General features: G+C 52.5%; 9 protein-coding genes across 9 annotated transcripts; 3 read left to right on the top strand and 6 right to left on the bottom strand.

Annotated features, from left to right (window-relative positions):
* Positions 1-230: 230 nt before the first annotated feature.
* J4E85_010382 (uncharacterized protein) lies at positions 231-1,055 on the bottom strand (the record flags this gene model as incomplete). Its single annotated transcript, XM_051474592.1, has 1 exon — positions 231-1,055. The coding sequence occupies one exon, from the start codon at positions 1,053-1,055 to the stop codon at positions 231-233; it is 825 nt and encodes a 274-aa protein (XP_051321512.1).
* A 402-nt stretch (positions 1,056-1,457) lies between these two features.
* On the top strand, positions 1,458-4,013 carry J4E85_010381 (uncharacterized protein; the record flags this gene model as incomplete). Its single annotated transcript, XM_051474591.1, has 1 exon — positions 1,458-4,013. One exon carries the CDS (start codon positions 1,458-1,460, stop codon positions 4,011-4,013), a length of 2,556 nt encoding a protein of 851 aa, XP_051321511.1.
* A 3,405-nt stretch (positions 4,014-7,418) lies between these two features.
* On the bottom strand, positions 7,419-8,378 carry J4E85_010380 (uncharacterized protein; the record flags this gene model as incomplete). The annotated part of the gene is made up of 2 exons (XM_051474590.1): positions 7,419-8,054; positions 8,124-8,378. The coding sequence occupies 2 exons, from the start codon at positions 8,376-8,378 to the stop codon at positions 7,419-7,421; spliced, it is 891 nt and encodes a 296-aa protein (XP_051321510.1).
* A 1,067-nt stretch (positions 8,379-9,445) lies between these two features.
* Positions 9,446-11,987, bottom strand: J4E85_010379 (uncharacterized protein; the record flags this gene model as incomplete). The annotated part of the gene is made up of 3 exons (XM_051474589.1): positions 9,446-10,176; positions 10,227-11,662; positions 11,719-11,987. The coding sequence occupies 3 exons, from the start codon at positions 11,985-11,987 to the stop codon at positions 9,446-9,448; spliced, it is 2,436 nt and encodes an 811-aa protein (XP_051321509.1).
* Positions 11,988-12,404: 417 nt separating this feature from the next.
* Positions 12,405-13,847, bottom strand: J4E85_010378 (uncharacterized protein; the record flags this gene model as incomplete). The annotated part of the gene is made up of 2 exons (XM_051474588.1): positions 12,405-13,293; positions 13,339-13,847. 2 exons carry the CDS (start codon positions 13,845-13,847, stop codon positions 12,405-12,407), a joined length of 1,398 nt encoding a protein of 465 aa, XP_051321508.1.
* Positions 13,848-14,742: 895 nt separating this feature from the next.
* Positions 14,743-16,285, top strand: J4E85_010377 (uncharacterized protein; the record flags this gene model as incomplete). The annotated part of the gene is made up of 2 exons (XM_051474587.1): positions 14,743-14,789; positions 14,848-16,285. 2 exons carry the CDS (start codon positions 14,743-14,745, stop codon positions 16,283-16,285), a joined length of 1,485 nt encoding a protein of 494 aa, XP_051321507.1.
* A 353-nt stretch (positions 16,286-16,638) lies between these two features.
* J4E85_010376 (uncharacterized protein) lies at positions 16,639-17,648 on the bottom strand (the record flags this gene model as incomplete). The annotated part of the gene is made up of 2 exons (XM_051474586.1): positions 16,639-17,472; positions 17,520-17,648. The coding sequence occupies 2 exons, from the start codon at positions 17,646-17,648 to the stop codon at positions 16,639-16,641; spliced, it is 963 nt and encodes a 320-aa protein (XP_051321506.1).
* A 360-nt stretch (positions 17,649-18,008) lies between these two features.
* Positions 18,009-19,724, top strand: J4E85_010375 (uncharacterized protein; the record flags this gene model as incomplete). Its single annotated transcript, XM_051474585.1, has 1 exon — positions 18,009-19,724. The coding sequence occupies one exon, from the start codon at positions 18,009-18,011 to the stop codon at positions 19,722-19,724; it is 1,716 nt and encodes a 571-aa protein (XP_051321505.1).
* Positions 19,725-19,852: 128 nt separating this feature from the next.
* Positions 19,853-21,841, bottom strand: J4E85_010374 (uncharacterized protein; the record flags this gene model as incomplete). Its single annotated transcript, XM_051474584.1, has 1 exon — positions 19,853-21,841. One exon carries the CDS (start codon positions 21,839-21,841, stop codon positions 19,853-19,855), a length of 1,989 nt encoding a protein of 662 aa, XP_051321504.1.
* Between the last annotated feature and the right edge of the window lie 563 nt (positions 21,842-22,404).

Here is a 22,404-nt window from a genome sequence, read left to right as displayed (position 1 = left end):
AGCTGACCGACTTGCGCATTTGGTTGAGGTGGTGGGAGTGATGTAGAGCATCTGTTGTTGCCCAGGTGGATGGGCCCCTTGTCCTCAGGCGAACCTTTCCGAAAAGGTTTAGTATGTGGAGCTCCGGGACCCCGCCTTACTTCGACCAGACATCTCAACCAGCAATGAGGTTTACTTGCTTATTGTACTGAGACCCGTCCCCTCACCGCTGCCTGGTGTTCGACAAGAGATCACAACTTCGACTTTTGCAACTGCTCATTGACGAGCGCAGCGAAGTGCGGGTGTGCTGCGCCTATGGCGTCGCATTGCGCCTCCGACAACACGTGCGCATTTCCCAACATCTGCCTGCCTGTTCTTACAGCAAGATACGTGACGATTGGATCCGAAGGCTGCAGGGCTCTCAGAAGACGTAGGTAGCTGGTCATCTCCGCGACAAGGCCTTCATGATCAATAAGACGCTTGATGAACGGCTGCAGATCTTCCACAGCGTCAATACCGAGAGCGCGCATCGCCGCATAGCTATACAGCCAATACCACTTATCTTCGCCATCGACTTCTGGGTCGTCGGGAACGAAAGAAATCGTCGTCCTGCTTCTGAAACACCGAACAAGCCAGTCGAGGACACACATGGCGTAACCTGGTAAGATAGGGCCCATGGCAAGAGCGAGTTGCGAAACATCTGGGCATTCCTCATAGCCGGTTCGAACAGCCTGTGAAGCCGCAGCGAGCGCCCAAACCGAAATCTCGATGGCATATGGACGGTGGCCGCTCTCGGCTTGCTCGGTCATCTGACGACTGCGATCGAGGGAAACGAGACCTTTGGCAGCAGAACACTGGTGGGCGTAGTCCGATGGCGCACCCGAATGAGACGCGACAAGCAAAATTGGAGGACCTTCCAGGAGAAGAGCGCGTATTTCATACGAAAGACCTCCAAATGGCTGCTTCGGGCTATCGTCGAAGGAAGCCGTAGTATCTATGTCCATGCTGCCGAAGCTCTCTTCGAGTTGTGCGCCTGCAACTGTAGCTTGGTCGTCTCGATGGTGTACCGGCAGCATTTCGTTCCGAGGTTGTTTCTAAGCTTTGTAAGTCTGTTAAGCCGGATTGAGGCTTTGCAATGCTGCGACGGAAAAATATGGCTCTTCACTATAGGCTGCGCCTGCCTGCCATGATTGGCAACAGCGCCTGCAACGCCGTGATGACGCAACTATGCGCGCACAACGGTACAACTCGTTCCTGGCGGCGCATAGAATAACCACTATCCTTCGAGAAGGACATTTCGAAAGTATGGCCGTAGTGAATGTGGGTGACAGAGACAATACTAGAGCACGTGGTACTAGCGCGACAATGGACCCACACAACACCTTTGTCTCACTCACCTAGTCTAACTTGCTCAACTCTACACACGACCTTACGGTATCACAATCACAAATCTTGTGCTATCATCAATCATCGACACCATGGCCAGGAAACGCAACGGCGGTTCGCACCAAGGGACGGACGGCGCCCACAATACTTACCCCAAGACTGCGATGACTACCCATGTTCAATATAAGGCAAAAGAAGGACTCCAACACCAAGACCAAGCAACACAGCAAGAACGCGGCCGTAACGGTGCACGTGGATACGGTGGCAGGCGTGGACATGGCGACCGGCGGAGCAGGTCGCCAGGGCGAGACATCCAACGCGAACAACAAGCCAAGCACCGAGATAACAGGCGCTCGCGTACCCCACCCCCAGCCAAAGAGATCCGCGATAGGCCAATCAAGGTCCAAGAACTCCGCGCAAGTGCGACTACCGACGTCGTTGCACAGGTTTCCCGGAAGCGCAAACAAGAGGCAACTGAAGATGATGGACTGCATGCGAAGAAGAAAGCGCATATCGGACCTGGAGAAATGAAACCGACTATAGTCGCTCACGGACAGGAACATGCACGCGCACCAGCGGTGAAGAAAAGTGTCGATGCAAACAAGAAGGTCCCTAGCCTACTGGACCTAAAGAACATGACCGAGGATGACAGGAAGAAGCTCCGTGATGACAAGTTCAAACAGAAACCTGTTGTTCCTAGCAGACCTACTGTATTGGAGACAGTCTCTCATGAGCTAAAGAGCCCTAAGACGAGACACGGTGTCAAAGACGGTTGCATGATCACAGCACCCGAAGCGGAGCCGGAGGCAAAGGCCCTTACTCCACGGACCCCAAGTCAAAACACCAAAGCCAGCTCGCTAAAGCAGTCCGATGCTAGCACCAAGACCGCGGCCACGATGCTGCCCGATACATCCGTCACCAAGGGCGCCGCCTCAACCCCCAAGTCACGGCAACCGAGCGCGGGGAAGGAAATACACAAGATGGAAGACGCAAAGGCGGGCGAAAGCAAGGAAGGTGGCGCAAAGCCAAAGCCTAGTTTTACTCCAAGCCAAACAGTCACGCCGCCGGCTGAGCGCAGGAAGCGGAAGCTTGTGGAGTTAGAGGATCCCGAGATAGCTTCGCGCAAAAAGGCCAAAGCGAGCCACGAGGCTATAAACAGACGGAATGCTAAGATCAAGAAGTCTCTGGATCATCACCACTCGTACGCCGATCAGGATCGCTTCCCAGAGGAAGGAGTTACCTTTTTCGACTATGACGTTTACAGCATACCCCTCCTATGCTCTCATACGATTGAACATCAGTACCCATTGGAGCTTATGGATGAGCCTTCGGACAGGTTGAAACGATCATTCACTGATGACAACGAGGTTCATGTTTTTGGTCGTAGGATGCTTGTTCTGCGGCAGGAAGCGCTTCGCCTATCCAGGAAGAAGTTTTGGACATCCGACGACCTTGGTCGCAAAGATGCCTCGAAGGTCGAGCCCACTAGGGATATCGGCGACTGTGATCTCTATCTTTACAATGGGAAGGTTCACGTCGCTACAGAGCGAGGACTTCTTCTAGCAGCAGAGTACCTCAAGCTCATCGGGGTTCCAGACACGCAGCCAGTGCGTTTCCACGGGTACAAACCCGCTTGGATGAGCCAAGTCACGCCCAAGCCGGACCACAGACGTGTCTTGGAATCATGGCATCCTAGTGCAACCTTGAAAGAAGGCGGTTGCATCTCGATCACGCACAGCTCCACCGTAGTAGTATACGAGCACGGCGTTTTCGACATCGACCACAACACCGGTGCGGAGACCCGAATGGCCTACGGTGCTCGAGAGGATGATGGCGTTGTTGGTTGGTTCGACTATTCGAAAACATGTCGTATAGACTGGCTCAAAGACCCAGAAGAGACAACTACAACCACACACGACCCTACCATCGTTGACTGGTCAACATTTGACTATAGTCCTCTCGCTGCTCGAGCTGCAGCTCAACAAGCGGCGCAGCGTAAGTTGACGGCTGCAACGCGGGGAATGGCAAAAGTTTATGCTTCCACGGCACCACTCCCGCCGATCACACCAACATTGGCATCTCCCGCGGGAAGAGCAGCGACACCTGGCAGCAATGGCGAGCATTATCTGTCTGAACTTGCGCTTGCAGCGGAAAGCTCGTTACAGTCTTTGATGCATGCTGAGTCTCCAGGTCCTCGTGTCTCGCAAAAAGAGGGAGAATCGCCACCGTCGAAGGTCAAGGATGGACGTATTTCGCGTCATGACAGTCCCAACTCCCAAGTTGGACAGATTGCCAATAAGGGCAGCAGCGATGTCACTGGCGAAGACGATGTATCTCAAGGAACCATCGATGCCACGTTATCTACACAAGTCGCAAACGTTGGGTCTGTCGTGACACAAGAGACGGCGATGGATCCGTCCTTGAGTCCTCACCAGGCCTCACCAGGTCGTGACGAACCTGGAGGATACCAAGGATCTCCACATGAGCCTACAGTACCGGTTACTAAGGCAGTGCGACCGTGCAAGACTCCGTCTACAATATCTCAACGCTACGATGTTGAGGTAGATTGGGACGATACCGACATCCACGAGGACGATGAAGCTCAAAACCAAAGCCCAAATCAAAACAAAGAGAGCGAAGAGCTTTGAGTTGGGAGCAAAAGTATCCTGAGCCTTACTGCAATCATACAGTCTACAGGAGTGAGATGGTCATAGGCTCTTGCAAGAACATTGAGCAGAAAGAAAGAGACGGAGACTATACCAGTCAGTGCGACACCGCTAACCTGGGTGTCGTCATTGATGGCGAGGTATAGGACGGATTCAGTACGATTGGCCTTCTGGAGTAAGTAGAGGAGCAGCTCGCTGTCTTCGTCTGCACAGCATGGAGCCATCGACCAAGACGCTGGCATTGGTCACGAACACCAAGCATACGGCGCGATCTTGCTACGCAGAATCCCAACACATGGGGATCATGCCACCTTAATGTACCACGGAAGGCTCTGCCAGCATGGCCAACGCTCAGGTCTCTTCCTTCGCGATACGTACGCGACGATGCTGAGACCTTCTTTGCCTGAGAGGGAAGAAAACCTTACCAAAAAAAGATAAAAGCAGAAAAACGCCAAATCAAACATGAGAGACAAAACCAAGCGCCAAAGTTGCACACCTCTAGTCTCTCAGCGTACCCACCACTTGTCTTGTCTAGCGGATGAATGTCAAGTTCTTGAGGCAGGTCAAACATGACCGAGAGCCCCAAGACAGGCATGCGTCGCAAGCGCATCATCACAGTCAAGTCGCCATGCACCCCCGATGTTACACGGCGCATCAAGTATTCACGTGCGAGCGGCCCATCCACGATACCCATTTGCTGGTCTCAGGCGCAACTTTGAGAGCTTTCCGAAAACAAGGAGCGAAGAGCGAAGATTGTCGGGGAGCATGAGTCCATTTGCATCAATACGAATTTCCAACCGGGCACTGCGCGGGTCGCACATGTGCTCGTAATACATAGCTTTTGGTCTCTGATATTTTGTATAGTTCCATCATCATAGATAATCGAAAAAAAAGTTGTAAATTTCGTGGTTTGGGCGGCTTAATCTGCCAACGAACTGATGTGATACGTGACCATCTCACAGCGTATTGGTAGACTTCAAAGTTCTCCCACCATCTAGCTTCCTCACATGCGTTCCTGTTCCCGTTCCAGAAGCAGTAGGGTTCATCGGCAGTGGCTTTCTCTTTTCAACAACGTTGGCCTTCACACTCTCGGTCTTCTCTTCTTCGAGCTTATTTGCTAGCGCTGACCCGCTACTAACAGATAGTCGCAACTTTTTCTTCTTGTTGTTGTGCGCGCGGAACCTGATGAGTCAGTATGTAAGTGCACAATGCGAGAGTTGGATCAATACCAGAAGATAAGGAGCGAGAGAATAAGTAGACCGCCCACGGAGCCGCCTATTGCTGTACCGACTGTATAGCCTGTTCTGATATCAGTATCCAGAGAGTGTCTTCCAGATGCCTCTGCATAATGTAAATACCTGTGGAGAAGCCTGAAGGTTTGCCCGAAGTAGGTGGTAGGGCACTAGTCGGGTTTGGCTGAGATGGAGATTCTGTCGGAACTGCTGTCGGAGCTGGGGATGGATTTGCTGAAGTAAATCCTGTAGGCACGGGAGGTGACGATGATGATGATGTTGTTGTTGTTGTGGATGGCCGCGTTATGGTAACGAATACCGATTGTTGGCCATTGAATTGAGAGCTTAGTCCCGCAAACACACTTGAGTCGAATGCAGATGAAGAAGAGGCGACGAGGGTAGTATCAAGCTGTAGAGTAAGTTTTAGTCTTGCTGATGTAAAATTGGGTTTCTTACAAATTGCGCGCTTGTCATTGTGATGAAATTGAGAAGGAGCAAGTATGAAAGTAACGCTTCCATCTTCGACAGCAAGAAGGAAGAGATAACCATCTGGAACCCAACCTTGAGAAAACACCTGATCTATGTATGTAGCTCTTTTCATGTGTGTGGGTCTCAGCCGCAACGAGGCGTCGGTCTAGAAACTCCACAAGTTTGGGGGCCAAGCTTATCGCGCGAGGGGGAAGTTCAGCTGAGCGATAAGGCAGACTTCAGCCGCATCACGGCTGGCAACCTCTCTCAATAAATATATCGAACGTTTCGATCCCCTCTTTCTTACTCTTTGATACGTACCGATTTCGACAATGGACCCATCTGGTTGTCTCGCCCTTTCCACACGAACGGACTTTACAGCGTACATCGACCTGCTCCGCAACGCCACAGGCGGGGATTTCAGCCTGGTGAAGGATTGCAAAACTAATGTATGCGGAGCATTATGGGGCTCAGGGAATCCAGACATCAGTGGCATCGGCATGGCAATTGGATATATCCTTGAGAGCTTCATATGCGCATGTCTCGTAGCGACATCGCTATGGTTTGAACGAAGCCCAAAAGGCCACCCAACCATTGGGAGGCTTTTGGTTGCGAACGCCACAAGAACCTTTTTCGATAACGCGATCTTCTTTACCTTCGCGATTCAAACTGCTAGCATTGTTACGCTGTCTGGGGTTGACTTTGGGGTCAACGCTGTTGGAATGGGTGGCTTTACGGTTGAGATTGCTTGGCTGGTGTCTTCGCTCACGCTTCTGCCTCTTCTTCCAATGGTATTGCGACCGGAGATGTTCTTGGAAGGCGGCGCAACAGATGCTGCTAGAAGACGGTCGTCTAGTGATACGACCGTTCCAGAAGACGGATACGAAGAGGCAGGAAGCGGCACTGATGGACACCCCGGGCCTCTCTCCGATGCTCGTAGAGGACAACGTTTTATCTTGTTTGTGATATGCTGGGCTATGGGGTTTTGCCCTTTCTTCTCTCGCATGGGTGGAACCTTTGGTGAGTAGCTACACTTTGTCAAAGGAACACTGCCTGACCAATGCAGGCGCAAGCCGGATCGGGAATTCGCCAAACACCGCGATAACGTTCGAAGAATGGAGTATAATCGCAGGCGTCTGTTTTGAAGGCGTTAGCACCATCAGCTCACATGAACGCATTCTCACTACGGCGTTCGGCATTCTCAGCTATCTGCTGTTGTCCATTGTGGTCATCTCGAAAATCCTTTCTTCCGCTTTGCAGGACATGGATCATAAACAGAACTGGTTGACAAAGTGCTGTTCTGCGTTTGATGGGGGCATCATCGGGTGGTATACAAGACTGGGAATTGACGTTGTCGTCGTCACCGCACTTGTTGTACAATTCTGGGCGTTCTTTCGGCTACGACAACTGCAAAGTGTCATGATCCGAGCAGCTGGTGGGAGCTTCCCGGACGGGCAGTGGACTTTTGGTCAGATTGTCGCCACCGTTGTTTTTGTTCCCGTCGCTGCCGAGGTCATGTTTGTATGGAAGAGGCGTTCACTGTATCTTGATAGAAGCATGTAGATAAAACATTGGAGAAGACAAGGTATCAAGCTGACAGTGATATATGTGACGAAAGCGATGAGAATAGGGTCTTAATAAGAACTACGACATACTGGAAGTAGCCTCTAGTACTACGAATTAATCATCAGTTACCCTCCCCCGGACCATTGTCTTCGTAGTCCTTCTGATGTGCCAGTCGGTTTGTCTCTTCTTCGTAGTAGTCATCTGCGCTAATCACATCCGTCGTGTTTCTCCGAATAAACTTCTTGTATTTTCCAATGTTGAGAGGAAACCCGTTATGAGCCGCAGCTGTGCTACCGTTCTTGCGGACTCCGGACCAATGCTTTATACTATGACCGATGACAGGCAGCTCAGGGGGGAGAAGAAATGTATCTTTGTGATAGGGTTTTGCACGGCCCGCGGGACGGGGCCAGTGAGTGAGGTACTTTCTCTCCGAGTTCTTGAAGTCGAATGGTTCTGGTGCTGGTGTTGGTGGTTCTTCTCCCGACTGATTATCAGCATCTTGCGCTTCTTCTGGCGGTTGTTCGCCGGGCTTATCCGTATCATCCGATGATTCAGTATCGCTTTCATATGGAGGTCTGACATTTCTGCGATCTTGCAAGGTCCTGCGAGGATACGTTCCGATGAAATGACAAAGAACTGGGTCAAGGACAGCAACACCCCTGGAGTAAAAGCGCCCGACTGTATGCTCTAGAGTGGCGAGATGACACGCATTGAGTTTGGTTTTGTACATCTGCATGACGATTTTGTCGATGAGTGGCTACAACGTTGGGTGTATGGTCAGTCTATGTCTTGCAAACAGGCATGCATCGGGGGAGTTGTTTCTTACCAGTTGCACGGATTTGGGCAGGCCTAGCTGCAGCATAGCGTTGTAGAGATGAATTTTGTCGTCAAGTGCAACTGGAATTCCCATAGCGACAGCACCGTCAGGTCCTGTTGGCTGGCGTGCGCGCCTCGTCTCCTTGGGTGATCTTGCATCGTCCTCTTTGTCTAATTCATCTCCTTTGCGATTGATCTGTTTTTGCATTTTTTGTAGCCATGGAATGACGTATTCGTTGATTTCCTCCGGTCGTATGAACGCCATTTGATCATCAGGTTGTTCGGCGAGTCTTTTTCCACTAACGCAAAAATGATAGTTGATGTCGAAGTCCTGAGTCGATAACTCGCCCAGAGCAGCATGATGTTGTCTTGGATAACGCACTGGCAGATGAAGCGTCTTGGCTCCCGGATTGTATGTGAAGTGATCATCAGCGAAGGTCGAACACTTCCTCAAAGTAGCGCGATCAACAGTCGTTGGAATAGTGTATGAGCTTTTCCGCCTGAACTTTTTGATGGTTTCCCAATATCCCTCCCTCTCGCAATAGAGCGTTCTATACTCTTGCTTGTCGATAATGATTTCAACGTTATCAGTAGAAGCGTCCGCATTCTTTTGATTGCAAATATCAATCTGTTCAATGTATCGATAATGATTTGCCAGATTCCGTGCTTCATCGTCTAAGTATTGATCGTGTTGTTCAACAACTCTTCCATTCGCATGATAAAGAACCATGGTGTCGTCTGGGTATTCGTCGGAGAAGTTGATGCTTGAATTGGTGGCTCAGAGGATGTGATGGTGATCTTCAGCAGGACTCGAGAACTCCAAGGTTCGCTGGCAGAAGATACCAATTCGATACCGCAGACTCTTTGTTAATATGGAACTCTCTGACAAAGGCGAAAACTTCCGAAGGCATCGTAACGAGGCATCACTTTCTTTGAGCGCGCCGTGTTCGGCACAAAGCGCGTACACCAACTCAGCCATGCGGAGTTTAGTACTCCAATCGACCGCCATATGATACCGGATACGGCATCATGTAACTTTAGACGCGTGTTTGTTCGTTGGAAATGTTGATGCAAATGTGCGTAGGTGTGAGGATTGTTGTTTAGGAGAGATACATTGAAGCGCTACATAAAAGATTATACCTCGGTTGCGCCGGATACAGCTAGATCAGAAGACCCTCGATCAATGAACCTTGGGGACCATGCTGCAACATAGCGCTGCGAATTCATATTGGACTAATGGTGTTGAATAGTCGCATCTGCGTAGTGTCCAGTCTTCTCACCGTCGACTACCCTCTACACATTCATGTTAACTCATCAACGTCCTCCACCATCCTACTTCCCCCCACCACCACAAGCCCTCTCCAGCGTCAAAAACGCAAAATGCCCCCCAACAACCGGTCTCGCAAAGAACCACGGCCCAGGAAACCCACCATCCCCCTCCGTAACATAAAGATCCGTAAAGGGCCGATCCGTAACCGTCTCATTCAACCAAAGCGCCACCCGATCAAGAATCTCAGAGCGCACCTTCTTATTCGCAACGGCAGCAGCTTCAAACTCCCAATCGGACTTTGTGTAAAGATGACGAGAGTCCAGGGGAAGGCCGTATTTCTGCATCACGGTGGAGTACCAGTCACTCTGGAGGTTGTAGATTTTGTCGGGGATGAAGTCTTCGGTGATGGGTGAGCGGCTGGAGGAGGAGTGTTTGGAGGGTGACAAGGGTCGCTGCGCTTCATCGTTTCCAGATGCGTAATCTGGTTGTTCGGATAGGGAAGACGAGTTTGTGATGGTGGGGTGGAAGCAGAGTACGGCATCGGCGTAAAGCGAGTATAGAGTGGTCCAGCTGCCGTACCAATCGTAAGCGAGTTTGGCATGTGTGCCATCGCGCGACATGCCGTAGTCTTGCCACTTCTTGATGTACGTCTCTGAGATGTTGCGGTAGTGTTTTGCGTCGCCGGGTCGATCCATGAGGTCAGCAATTTCACTGAAGGCTTTGATGCCGACAATGCCCTTCAGGGCAAGATTGGTTTGAAGCGGCAGCCAGCCAGCGAAGTCATCAGTGCAAACTACAACGTCTGTTAGCTTGTGTTTCGAACAACGGCGGGCCAATACTTACGCTGGTTGTGAGGCTCAAGAGCGTCTTCGACAAGATAGCCAGTCCATTGCTTCCACAGGTCATAGCTGCCTTCCAGCCACTTCTTCGCTTGGTCAATGCCTTTGGTGCTTCCGCCCCAAGTCTCATCGATGTAGTCAACTCCGCCGTGCAGTCCGACGCCGTTCAGAGAGAATGCGTTGGTTGCATCAATACTACGGTCTGCGTCGTTGCCGATAGTTGACCAGATAGACTGAGCTTGTGCGTCGGAGTTGTAGCTTAACGAGTTGACCAGTGCCAGACCCATGATCAGCATATCGCCACACTCCTCAACAGGCATGTACTCGTCTCGTCCATCGGCATGTCCCGTCAAATTAGGGAAGTGTGCGCCAAGGTCATGCATGGAGTACTTGTTGGGATACTGGCCGGACAGCTGGTGTTCCAGAAGTGGCTCCAACAGGTATGCCAACCACCTAGGCTGCGTATACAGGAAGAACGGAAAGGCTGGGAAGATGACATCGACTGTTTGACTGTTGCCGTTGGAGGAGATCTCTTTTAGGAAGAGCAATGGATTGTCTTTGGTTCCGGAGAAGCTCGTGGCACCCATGACTTGTCGTGCAGACAAGGCAACGATGTCCACGTAGTTCGTGGAGCCAGATTGGTAGGCATCGATGCGCAGCTGTTCCGAATAGTTGCCAGCGAGGCTCTTTGCCATTGCGAAATCGCCGTAGTGGAATTGAATGAGCTTGTCATCTTGGGGGAACCAGGACTTCCACAACGGCCGCATGAACGTGAGACCGCGAGCAGATGCATATTGTGTGACCGGATCTTGGATGTGGGTTATCGTAAACAGTACGCTGTCACTTTTGCTGCTGGATTTGGAGCTGGTAGTGGACGAGTTTGCCAGCTTGAAAGCTTTCGCAAACGCAAACACGGGCTCTTCATCCATGACGGCGCGAAAGTTCCCATCGACCTCGTTCTGCAACGTCCCGGTTCGAGCAAATCGCTGGCGTAAGAGCGCGGATGTGCCCGATTCATGGCGCGCGTCGACTGGCCCAGTAAAGTGCAGCTGACCCCACTCGGGCTGATCGTTCGTCTCGGTGAAGAGCTGCTCAACCTGTCGCTTGACTTGCCACGTCTTCAGCTTATCGTTCAGACCCGGCGCGACATGCTGGAACAAGCCCCATTCTATCAGGCTCTCCCTCTTGCCGCTGACCCATTGTCCGTTCACGTCCACGTATATGTTGACATCGAACGTTCCTTCTACGTGTATAGACAGGTATGCTGCCGGTATGGTCTGGCGCAACGTCGAGGTCGGTGTAATGGGTGATAGGAATGACAAGGTGATCTCGACGTCTTTCGCTGAGCGGAGTGCATCGGGTGCGGGTATAGAGTACGTAAGGTTGGTCGTCGACGCGTCGTATTTAGCACCTCGGTATATGGGGTATGCTATCGCGTAACTAGTACGGACGGGGGTTAGCAATGGCTGCGCTCCTAGAGATTAGAGTAGACCTACTCCTTGTCCTTTTGCTCCAGAGAATCATGAGGTCGGCCGAGTAAAGGGTAGACTTCGTTGGTGTCAGGGACCGACGCCATGACACTGAAGCCAACCTCAGATCCAGTCCAGAACATGGGCCATTTGCTCCATGGCTCTTCCCTTGCGTTTTGCAGCCATGTGCTCAGATATGGGTTCCGCACGATCAACGGAAGGACGGGTGGTTGGAGAGTCGACGCATCTACCACACTTGCTAGGAGCGCCGCAGCTGCGACAGTAAAGGGCCGCATGGTGTAGTTCAGGGACTATCGCCGCAAGATCGATACCAAAAGAATATGCTCGACGCTATAATGACGAAACCATGAGTTATGGGCTATTGTATACGCAAAGAAGCATGAAGCACGCAACAGTGTTGGAGCTGTCAGCTGGGATGGAAGCTCGAGGTAGCTGCAGTTTGCGGGGTTGTGGAGGAGCGAATCACGGCGTGGTGCCTTGCATCATCGTGCCGATCGGCAATCGTCCCACGTTTCATCTTACGCGTCCTGACCTCATGACATCTCAAATGTTGATGGAGTAGCGTACAGCAGCATCAGGAGCTCTATCGACCTCTCAGCCTCATCCTTTGCTCTAATCTCGCAATGTCAACGTGCCCGCTTCAGAGTACTTGCAACCACACTGCCCACCTCGGCTCTACCACGCCCCCAACATCACAGCAACCTCTGCGCATCTTCCGTAGCGTCTGTTCGCAGCGATCCATCTGGCGTCTGTGATCCTCGACGTTTCCAAGCAGATGCAATCACGCTCATCAATGCAGAAGCCGACCGACCTTGCTCTCTGCGCTTGAACGGCGGCGGAGTGGATATGCCGTCCCGAACCGATTTGACGGGGCTGGGAGTGCGCACAGTCCAGTCGTCTAGTGGATACGCAGGATGCGGGTGGTATGATGTGGATGTCTCGAAGTCGTTCTTGATGGGAAGCGTAGGAAGAGGCCGTGAAGCTGGTTCTGGCGGCCCAAGTCTGATAGACGGTGGTATCGAGAGCCGGTAGAACGGGGTTGGTGTGCGAACAATGCCATGGCGCTGTTGTGCATTCTCGCCTACATGCTCAACTGGCAGATCTGCCTTCGGGCCTGGTGCACCGCGTGGGATGTAGGCGCGTGGCTGCTCTGTATCGCTCACCAGCCGTAGTGATGCTCTGTGGGTAGAGGGTGTTCGCCTCCCCGCGAATGTGGATCGAGTAGGGCTTGACGAACTCCTAGTCTGCCCTCGTATGCCTGTAGCACTCGCGGCTCGTCCATCAAAATTCTCTTTGCAGTCCTGAAAGACGTCTTCCGAATCCCTGCTCATGGCGCTAGAGGCCCTTATGCCCTCGATGGCTTCATCGGTACCACCGCCTTCGTTTGGCTCTATCACAGGGAGGTCGTTCTCTTCGCCAGCAACACCACGATTTTGATCAAGCAGCCCCAAATCGCGCAGTTGATCCCAGCTGCGGCAGTAGTATCGGAATGTCGCAAAAGGCTGATCGACAGGGTCGATGAGGGCGAATTTGTAAAAGCGCTTCGGATGCTGTGGTCCCGCAGGCCCAGCGTTGACAAGGCTACCCAGGTTAGCACAGTAAGTGCATGTCACGTTGAGCGCTTACCCTATCCCAGTCTCAGTCTTTGCGTGCTCCGTTTGCTTGTACTCTTCTGCCTGTCGTTCGACTCGCTTTCGTCCGTGTGCACGATGTACTCGTATCTCGACGCGCGCGGTCTCGTCGAATGCATTTACGTCATCTTTTGTTGTAAAGCAGAGCACTCGCTTCTCGAACTTTTTCCTGTCACCGCCATCGCCGGGGCTCTCAAATAGACCGAACATAGTCTTGCCCTGCCACTCCTCGTCCTTGCCCGTCGACCAGCTCACGACATGCGCGCCGTTGATGTACAACTTGAACAGGAAGTAGTGCCCTTCGGGGACTGGCGGCGACACAGCATATTCGATCCAGAAGGTGCTGCCTGGTAGAGCTGGAACGTAGACGCTGCAAGTCGACGTCTTTTCATCGACGGGTTCCGGAGTGAAGCTAGAGTTACCGCGAGGAGCTGGGCGATATTCAGGCAGTTTTTCGATATCGAACTGGGAATGCAGTCCGACGTCGATGCTACGACAATGCATTATGGCGGTGGTGGTGACGTGACCGGTCTTGGTGATTGCGCGGGTAGTCCAACAGTACAGGAAGCAGGTGCGGTTGCCTCAGATGGTGAAGTACACGACTGGCCGACTAGCGCGACTGCTCCATCCCAACCTTGGAACTCAACAAGTCGGATTCACGTATGCTATGCATTTCTTCATTGTGTTATTCTCGCGACATGTTAAGAACACGCAATTGTATATCGGTTCGGATAGTTACAGTATGAAGAAGTGAAGTTTCTCCATTATTCGAATTGAAGCAGTGTTACTCTTTGGTGCTTGTGACATCAGCGGTCTTGCGAGTTGACAACATCCCAGTCAACAGCATTGTTTCACGGTGAGCGACGCTATATTCTGGCCAGCTGTGAATTTTGGAAGTGGCGCCGCTACAAAGCAACTCGTCCCGGTCCGACAAGTACTTACTCGGTCTTGCCGACAACGCGAACCTGTCACTCCCCATGTCCCTGCAGCATCGCTGGTGATACGAAGGGCGATACCTATGCACGAAGATCGAGCGGTTCCTTCACCAGAGTAAAGGTGGTTGCAACCTCACTACTTAGGCAGTTCTCACGTGATGGTTCATTCACTGCTCTTCCAGCACAGGCCCAGGGAAACACCCCTCACTATATAAGCCTTAGCCATGCTCTTATTCTCTCTTCTCCCCACCTAGCCTATTCGTCGCCAACTCAACCGCGTTTGAAGTAAGTCAACCCCTCACTTCCTCATACATGATCCTGCAAGGGCTTTACAGGCTTAGCCCGTGGACCTATCTCTCCACCACACTGCTATCATATCGCTAGACCTTTTACTTACAGCAGTTAGGACAAGCTTGGATTAAGAAGGATCTGTAGCCATGACAACGATGACCAATCCAGGGCGCATGCCTCCGTCTAAGACGAACCAGCTTACGCCAAAGCAACTCGCCGAGTAAGTTTATCCTGAAGACCTCCTCGTTCATATGTTCGAAGTATGCTAACTATTTTAGCTTCAGGAAAGGCCCAAAGGCAAACATCGTCATCGGTCCCGACGACAACCGCTACATCGGTCTTGAGAGTGCATCCGTGAATCTACTAGCGCACTTCTCCCCCGTAGCCCGGAAGAAGCTCATCGAAGAACGAGCCACAGTCTTGACCATTCCTGACGGCTCGAAGAACGCCATCCGTTGGATCTACAAGTACATGCAGGCTGGCGAGCGTGATCCCATGGACACGGACACGTTCGAGGCACTGAACTCGGATGCCTTGATCACCATGTACAAACACTGCGAGCTTCTTGAATACGATTCCTTGAAGAAACGTATTTTCAATCGCCTGAAGAGCAAGTTTTATCACAGCCTTCCAACTATCGACGAGATCAAGCAATACCAGAATGCGATCCCAGCGCTCTACGACTGCGTGATCCGCTGCATTGTCGATGAGATGGCGAGGCCGTGGACTTGCGACTACGAGCCGTATCAAGAGCTTGCCAACACGAATGAGGCCTTCGGCAAGGCGCTGGACGGTGCTTTGCAGAAATACATCGCCTCACGTGTCAAGGTCAGCGAAGATTACTATCGCACTACGAAGGATCGCCGTGTGATCTGGGCCATTAACTACATCGAGGACATCCGCGCCGGTCGTCGTCCCTACATCAAGTTCGCCGACAGGTCTTCGAATATGTTGTCCTGGAAGCCTCAGCAGAAGGGCAAGGGCGCATCAGGTCTATTCAATAATGTTAAGGCTGATGCGAACGGCATAGCAGGAAACATTCCTGCTCTTGCAGCCAAGCAAGATAAGAAGTACGTCAGCAAAACCTACACACCGTTCACCTGCCACAAGTGCGGTGATGAGGGTCATATAGCCCGTAACTGCACCACGGCGACTGCCGCTGAGTCCGTCACCGGCACTGCATTTACATACAAGAAGCCCTCGCAGCGTCTAGGTCCAATCTGCTACACCTGCAAAGGGACCGGCCACCTTTCCCGCAACTGCCCAGCAGAGCAGTCGGCCGCCAAACCCGCGATCATCACCGGTCTTCTCTCCAAAGCAACAGACAAGCGCCCACAACCCGTCTGCTACGAATGCGGCGAGGAAGGCCATATCGCGCGCAACTGTCCGGAGGAGAAGCCGCAATCCGAGCGGAGCAAGGCAAAGTCTCAGCAGCCGTTCATTTGCTACAACTGTGGCGGCGAAGGCCATATGGCGCGCGAGTGCACGGAAGACGTGCCAAGCAGCGAACTCGCTGACCTCTCCTTTTCCGCTTTCCCGGCCTTGCCTCCCACTAAAACCTCTACAAGCGGTGGAAAGATGGTCAATGGATTGCGTCCTGCTCTCGGTCCTGCTCGTGCAGCTGCTGCCGCTGACCTTGGTGTCAATCAGGCAAACGCTATCGACGAGTCGGAAGAAGGAGAGGGCTCAAATTCACCTGATCATGAGGTTCGTTAGGGCGGGAAGACGCGGACTGTTTTCATCGTCTAGATTGCTGAATGGGATGAGGAGTGAATTTGAGAGGATGCGTCCAGGAAATCTGATCACAAGCTGAATGGGCGGAGCGACATAGTCATGCAACATATCATCCTTTGATGGGGGTCAATGAGGTCGTTTGAAGACCGAGCTATCTATAGATTATTAGATATATACAAAGCTTTTTAGCAGAGCCTTCCAAACATGGTCTAGGGTTTGAGATTGCTAATTTCTCGTGAAGATGCTCAGTTTCTGCCGTGTCGTTGGCGCCGGACGTACGTTCGACTACTTGTTTCAGGTGACGAGTTGTGGTAAACCTAATCATCGTTTGATTTCTATTCCTTGTCTCCACCAGGCTTACCATTCTTCTCTAGATGGTCCTTGATGCTGAACATACCCGTCCCCCGCTCAAGCGGTTTAGCTTGAGTGGGACTAGGTTTCCAACCAATCATGTAGATCAATCTGAAAGTGGCCGGAAGCGTGCCATCTTCGTTGCCATGAAGTTCCTTGTATATAGCTTCAGCGGCCAATAGTACGTCTCTCTGGATTGGCCCCTTCTCTCGTGCAAGCACAGCGTTGGACTCGCCCATGGCTTGCAGGTCCTTCATCAACGAGAAGGTATCGGGATAGTCGACTACGATATCATCCACGTCCACGGTGAGGAGATTGAAGCCGGCTTTTTGAAGCAGTCCACCCACATCCTTCACGTCCGCTAGTGGCGAGGTATGCGTTGAGACACCACCTCGTCGGTCCAACTCTGCTAGTTGCAAAGACGTACGAAGCTCGTAAAGGCTGTCTCCTCCCATCATGACGCCTATGAAAGGAGCATCTGGCTTCAGGATGTTGTTCACTTGCGCCAACACCGAGGGCAAGTCATTGATCCAATGTAGGCTCAGGCTGCTCAAGACCGCGTCGAAAGAGTTCGCTTCGTATGGTAATAGCTCTGATGTCGACAAGACCTCGCGTACAATATCAATCTCCTTGTTGAAGGGTAGATCGGCGTCGCGGTATAAGAGCGCTTCCGACGAGTCTGCGGCTGTGATCGTGCCGATTCGCTTGGATCGAGGGCCTTTATCTGGGGCGTCTTCGGAGGGTAGAGTAAGTGCGCGGGATAAATTGCATGCGTTTGCACCGAGATCGAGGACTTTGGGGAAATGCCGATTTATATCCTGTGGTCATTAGTCGCGGTCCATGTCTAGAGTGGGGAGCATCATACTAAGACTCGCTCACACAGCCTTGATGCCACCTCATCCCTAAGATAGTCGACGCCTCTGCTGTTCTCTTTGTCTGCTGCGGCTCTTTCCTTCTGCAACCACTTCTGTTGGCCACTGAATATCTCCATCATTGGAGCGCCGGGCGCTTGTACCGCATACCGCCGGGTAGTTTGGAGGGGCAAACATCGTCGTTTCAGTGGTGGGATGAAAGCGCGGATTGAGAAGGATGCCATAGTGCCAGTAGAAGACGAATTGAGTCTACAATGGCGATATAGACGACGTGAAAACGGATGGCGCGCAAGAGAGAGGATGAGAAAGCAATACGTCAAGACCCTGGAGCTCCTGCGCCAATCGGCGTTTGGCTCCACCGAGATCTACCTCCGCCCTCCAGAAGTCCATCACCAGCACCACTTCTCTGCCAACCCGGACGACTGGTGGGGAAGAAGCACCCAGTCAGCTTCGAACGTTATTCTTGAACTCGCGATTTCGCCATGGCGCAAGCTTTTCCGTACACGTACTACGCTTGCGACTGCTTCGACAACAACACCACGACCTCTACGAAACGCACGACGCACGTCCTCGCTGCCTTTGACGACGACGAAGAGACCCTGGATCCGAGGAACCCGCGCTCCAACTACGCCCTTTACCCTCTCGAACATCTCCTCTACTGCGAAGACTGCCTGCAAATACGATGTCCGCGATGCGTCATAGAGGAGACGCTGAACTGGTACTGCCCAAACTGCCTGTTCGAAGTACCGAGCTCCGTGGTTAAGAGCGATGGAAACCGGTGCACACGCAATTGCTTCAATTGCCCCGTGTGCATCTCGCCGCTCATAGTCAACCTTCTCGATAACCCTGACGCGGACCAAGGAGTGCCAGACCGACACATACTCGCGTGTCCGTACTGCCATTGGAGTACAATCGAGACCGGTATAGAGTTCGAGAAGCATACAGGTGTGTATTCGCAGATTGCACGGATAGCGAATGGAGGGAAGCCGATACCGACCGCGAAAGAGCGCGACAAGGAGCGCGAGAGGCGCAAGGAGCTCGAGGGTCGGCAGAGAGATTCAAGGAACCCGTTATCTCCTTCCAGCGACTCTACAGCTATGGACGTCGAACAGTATGAGCCACCGACACGCGACGATCTATTCTCGAACCTGGGTGCTTTTTACAAGGCGCAGCTCGACTCCCAGACACCAGCGAATCCTCTCGAGATGAACTTCTCCTCGCCCTCGGCCTACTCCCGAATCATGAATCTCTATTCAACGAATACAGCGAAGAAGCAGAAGCGCAACAAGCCGACGCCGATGCGAGAGGCTGCGTCGGAGTTAGAAGGCCTAGTCATCCACGACCCTGCCGCAGACAATGCAGCGATCGAGCGCATCAAACGAGACGGTTGGGGCAGCACCTTGTCGCCTGCCCAGAAACTCGCACAGCTGGATCCTCATATGCAATTCGACAACGAGCTCCGGCCAATACCCACTCTCCTCTGCACAAAGCGATCAAAGCGATGCCGGTCATGTCGGCACATCCTGTCCAAGCCAGAGTCCAAGATAACATCAACACGATACAAGATCAAGCTGCTAGCACTTAACCACATCCCACGTCTCAGCATCCGCGCACTACCCCCCAACCCAGCCGTGCCACCAGTCCCCGGCTCCATGCCCGCCCCACAACCTCCTTTCAACTACAACACCCTCCGTCCGGGCATCGCAACGCACTTCCTCCTCCACGTCAGCAACCCACTCTTCGATCCCATACAGGTCACACTCGCCACGTCAAGCACCACACCTGGCAAAGTGCAGTCCCGCGTAACGATACTATGCCCACAATTCGAAGTCGGCGCCAATACCGATGTTTGGGACGACGCGCTCGCTTCAGGCCCCGCGCCTATGCCTCGCCGCTCGACCATCAACGCTGAGACAGGACAGATTGAAGCGGGAAAGATTTGGGACAAAGGACGGAATTGGACTAGTGTGGCTATTGAGGTTATCCCAGGCTTTCTTAGTGAGCTTGGAGGCGAGGACGAGCTGGACGAAGATGAGGATCTGCTTGAGATACCGATTTTTGTGCGTATCGAGTTCGAGGCAGATGTCAATGCGGAAGAGAGGGGGTTGGGCGATTCTAGGGGAAGCAAAGGCGAGAGAGAGAAACGGGAAGAGGCGTTCTGGACGGTTGTTGGTGCGGGTCGCATAGCGAGTGCGTAGGTTATTACGGTGATGATGCGCGTTTGTGATACCCATTTGTTTATTTGAGGATAGGAGATTAGGTACATTGCTACTTGCTGATCCCATCGCGGTAGCCGCGACGAATGGATTCATTCCTCAAGGTTCTGCTATCCGAAGTGCGTGTCATTAGGAAAAACCTCCCCATCCTTCTTCTTCTTCCTCGTCACCATGCCATCCAGCGTGCCCTGGCTAGCCTCCCTCTTATGACCCACCTTCTTCTCACTCCTCACCGCCATCTTCTTCGCCTGTTTCGGACTCGGTGGCTCATCCACATGCGCACCCTCTTCATGCCCCTCCGCATCTCCAACATCTTCTTCCTTCACCATCGCGCCCGGCGGCCCTCTACTCCCTTCCGTCGGGCCCTCCGCGCCATCCTCAAAGAGCTCCCGCCACGTGCCATCCAGCACCTTTGGCGAGTTTCCATACAAACCAACATGATACGCGTTCTTCATACCCTGAATACAAATCTCCCTCCTCTTTGCAAAATCAAACATCGGCTTGGGGTAAACTTTCATCTTACCGTCACCTGGCTCCTCCTCCGCCGAGCCATCCCCCTTGACCAAACACCCCCACTTCTTCTGATCCGCAATCGGGGCTTTCCACGGCTCGTAGATGTATTTCTTGTCGAATTGCGCTAGTTCAGGTACGTATTTTCGCACAAAGTCGCCCTCTTTATCCCATTTCTGGGGGAAGGCAATGGGTGAGTAACATCGGTAGAACTGCGCGAAAAACGCTGTACAAGACAACCACTGCCAGTTCCCGATGTTACACGCAGCTTCATGATCAATGAGCCATTCTTCAAACACCTCGACGCCGCGCTCCCAGTCTATGTAACACCCACCCCGCGTGAGGAAGCAGGCGACGGCGTGGCGACCGAGGTGATGGATCCAGCCTTCCTGGGCGAGTTGACGCATGAGCGCGTCGATCCAGGGGAATCCCGTTCGACCGTGTTTCCAGCGCTGGAAATGCGATTCCGCGTCTGCGTTGTCGACGAGATACTCGCCGGTGATGAGGTTGGTCTTGGTGTCGATCTTGGAGGGGAGGTGCCAGGGTATGAAGCGACAGTGTGGGTTGTTGTATGTTTGGCCGAAGGAGTAGCCCAGCCCGGCTTGGGCGCCAAAGTACATGTCGCGGAAGAGGAGTTGGCCTGTTAGGCTGGTGGGTGGTTGCGAGGCTTTTCCTTTGTACTTGTCCACCACGTCTTGGGCGCGCCAGTAGAAGAGGCGGCAGCTCAGGGAGCCGAAGTGCATGTGGGGGGAGAGGAGGGTTGTGGACTGGGGCGAGAAATCGGTCGGGGCGGTCTTTGGCTTCTCGAATGTTGCTGTGTAGTCTGTGTTTGCTATGATTTTGTCGAGGGCTCGTAGTGCTACCGTTTCGCCGCCCCGGTGCGAGGTTGTTGCTGACTTCAGGCCGAGCTCTTCCATTGTTGGTACTGCGAAATCGCCTTTTGGTCCTGCTAGAGCAGAGTACGAAGCTTCATCGCCGTCTCTTTGGATCGCGTTGATGTCCGGTGCGCTTTCTGGCTTCTCTTGATCGAATTTCAGATCCGTTTCCCCTGGGTCAGGCAGGGACTTGGGAGCGGGGATGGGTCTTGGAATCGATCCGATCTTCTTTCCTGCAGCTTGCACCTGGTTGATGGTCATGGTGGGTTTTCCATGGTTATGTTTGACCAGCTCATCAGGATCGTACAAGGTTCTTCCGGTCTTCATGATGACTTCAACCCCGGCTTTCTTTGCAAGTTCCGTCACCTTCTCATCCCGCTCTCTTGCATATGCATCGGTATCTTTCTCGAACACCAGATGTGTGATCTTCCATGCTTTGAACAGCTTGGGTAACAACGTTTGCGGCGCTTCACGAATGAGAAAGAGTTTTGACTTTGGGTTGAGCTTTGTTATCGACTTGGAGAGATCGTTTTGACAATCCAGAAGATACTGCCAGCGATTGGGGCCTACTCGAGCGCGATAGACGTAGTGCGGATCCCAGGTCCATATAGGATAGAGACACTCTGGCTTGAGATCCAATGCGGCTTTGAGAGCTGGAGAATCGTGGAGTCTCAAATCGGTCCGGAACCAGTAGATCACTCGTGGTTTCGACATCTCTCACGCACGTGTGGTAGTTGAAGTTGGTAGGGTGAAGCTTCGAGAAGAGAAAACGGGTATCTGCTCAGTCGATTCCATGTGATGGACCCACCGAACTACAGCAAAGATAATACCTAGGTACTCTGCAACTACTGGGGGAAAACCGCATGGCTGGTATGAATGCTGTCATCGATCGGAGCTAGGGCACTCGCTAATCTTTCTTAGACCATCCCAGATCCCAGACACCAATCGGTCTCACTGCTCTCTCCGACGGTGGGACCTGGGACGACGATTGAACCCTGAGCTTATGTGAACATGCTGAGGGTTTTGCAGCTGCAAGTTCGACGTTGTTTGAGAAGCCTTGGTGGTCGCTTCCCTTGGAACAGTACATAGCGGGTGCACCTGCGATATCAGTCCATGTCAGCCTTTGCCAAGGCTTGCCCAAGGTGGATGGCAATTGGGTAGCTTTTTACTCCGTAGAGATGGCGGTCAGGAAATTTGCCCATCACTCTGTGCATGCCCAACCTCAAACGTGCCTTTAGCAGCGTGAAGCCTTAAGATCAGCCAAGTCTCTCCGAGAA

Source organism: Alternaria conjuncta, assembly GCF_024043145.1.
Source record: "Alternaria conjuncta strain BMP 0040 chromosome Unknown scaffold_23, whole genome shotgun sequence".
Lineage (NCBI taxonomy): Eukaryota > Fungi > Ascomycota > Dothideomycetes > Pleosporales > Pleosporaceae > Alternaria > Alternaria conjuncta.
The sequence above is the reverse complement of the archived record's forward strand: the minus strand, read 5'-3'. Positions and strand labels throughout refer to the sequence as shown.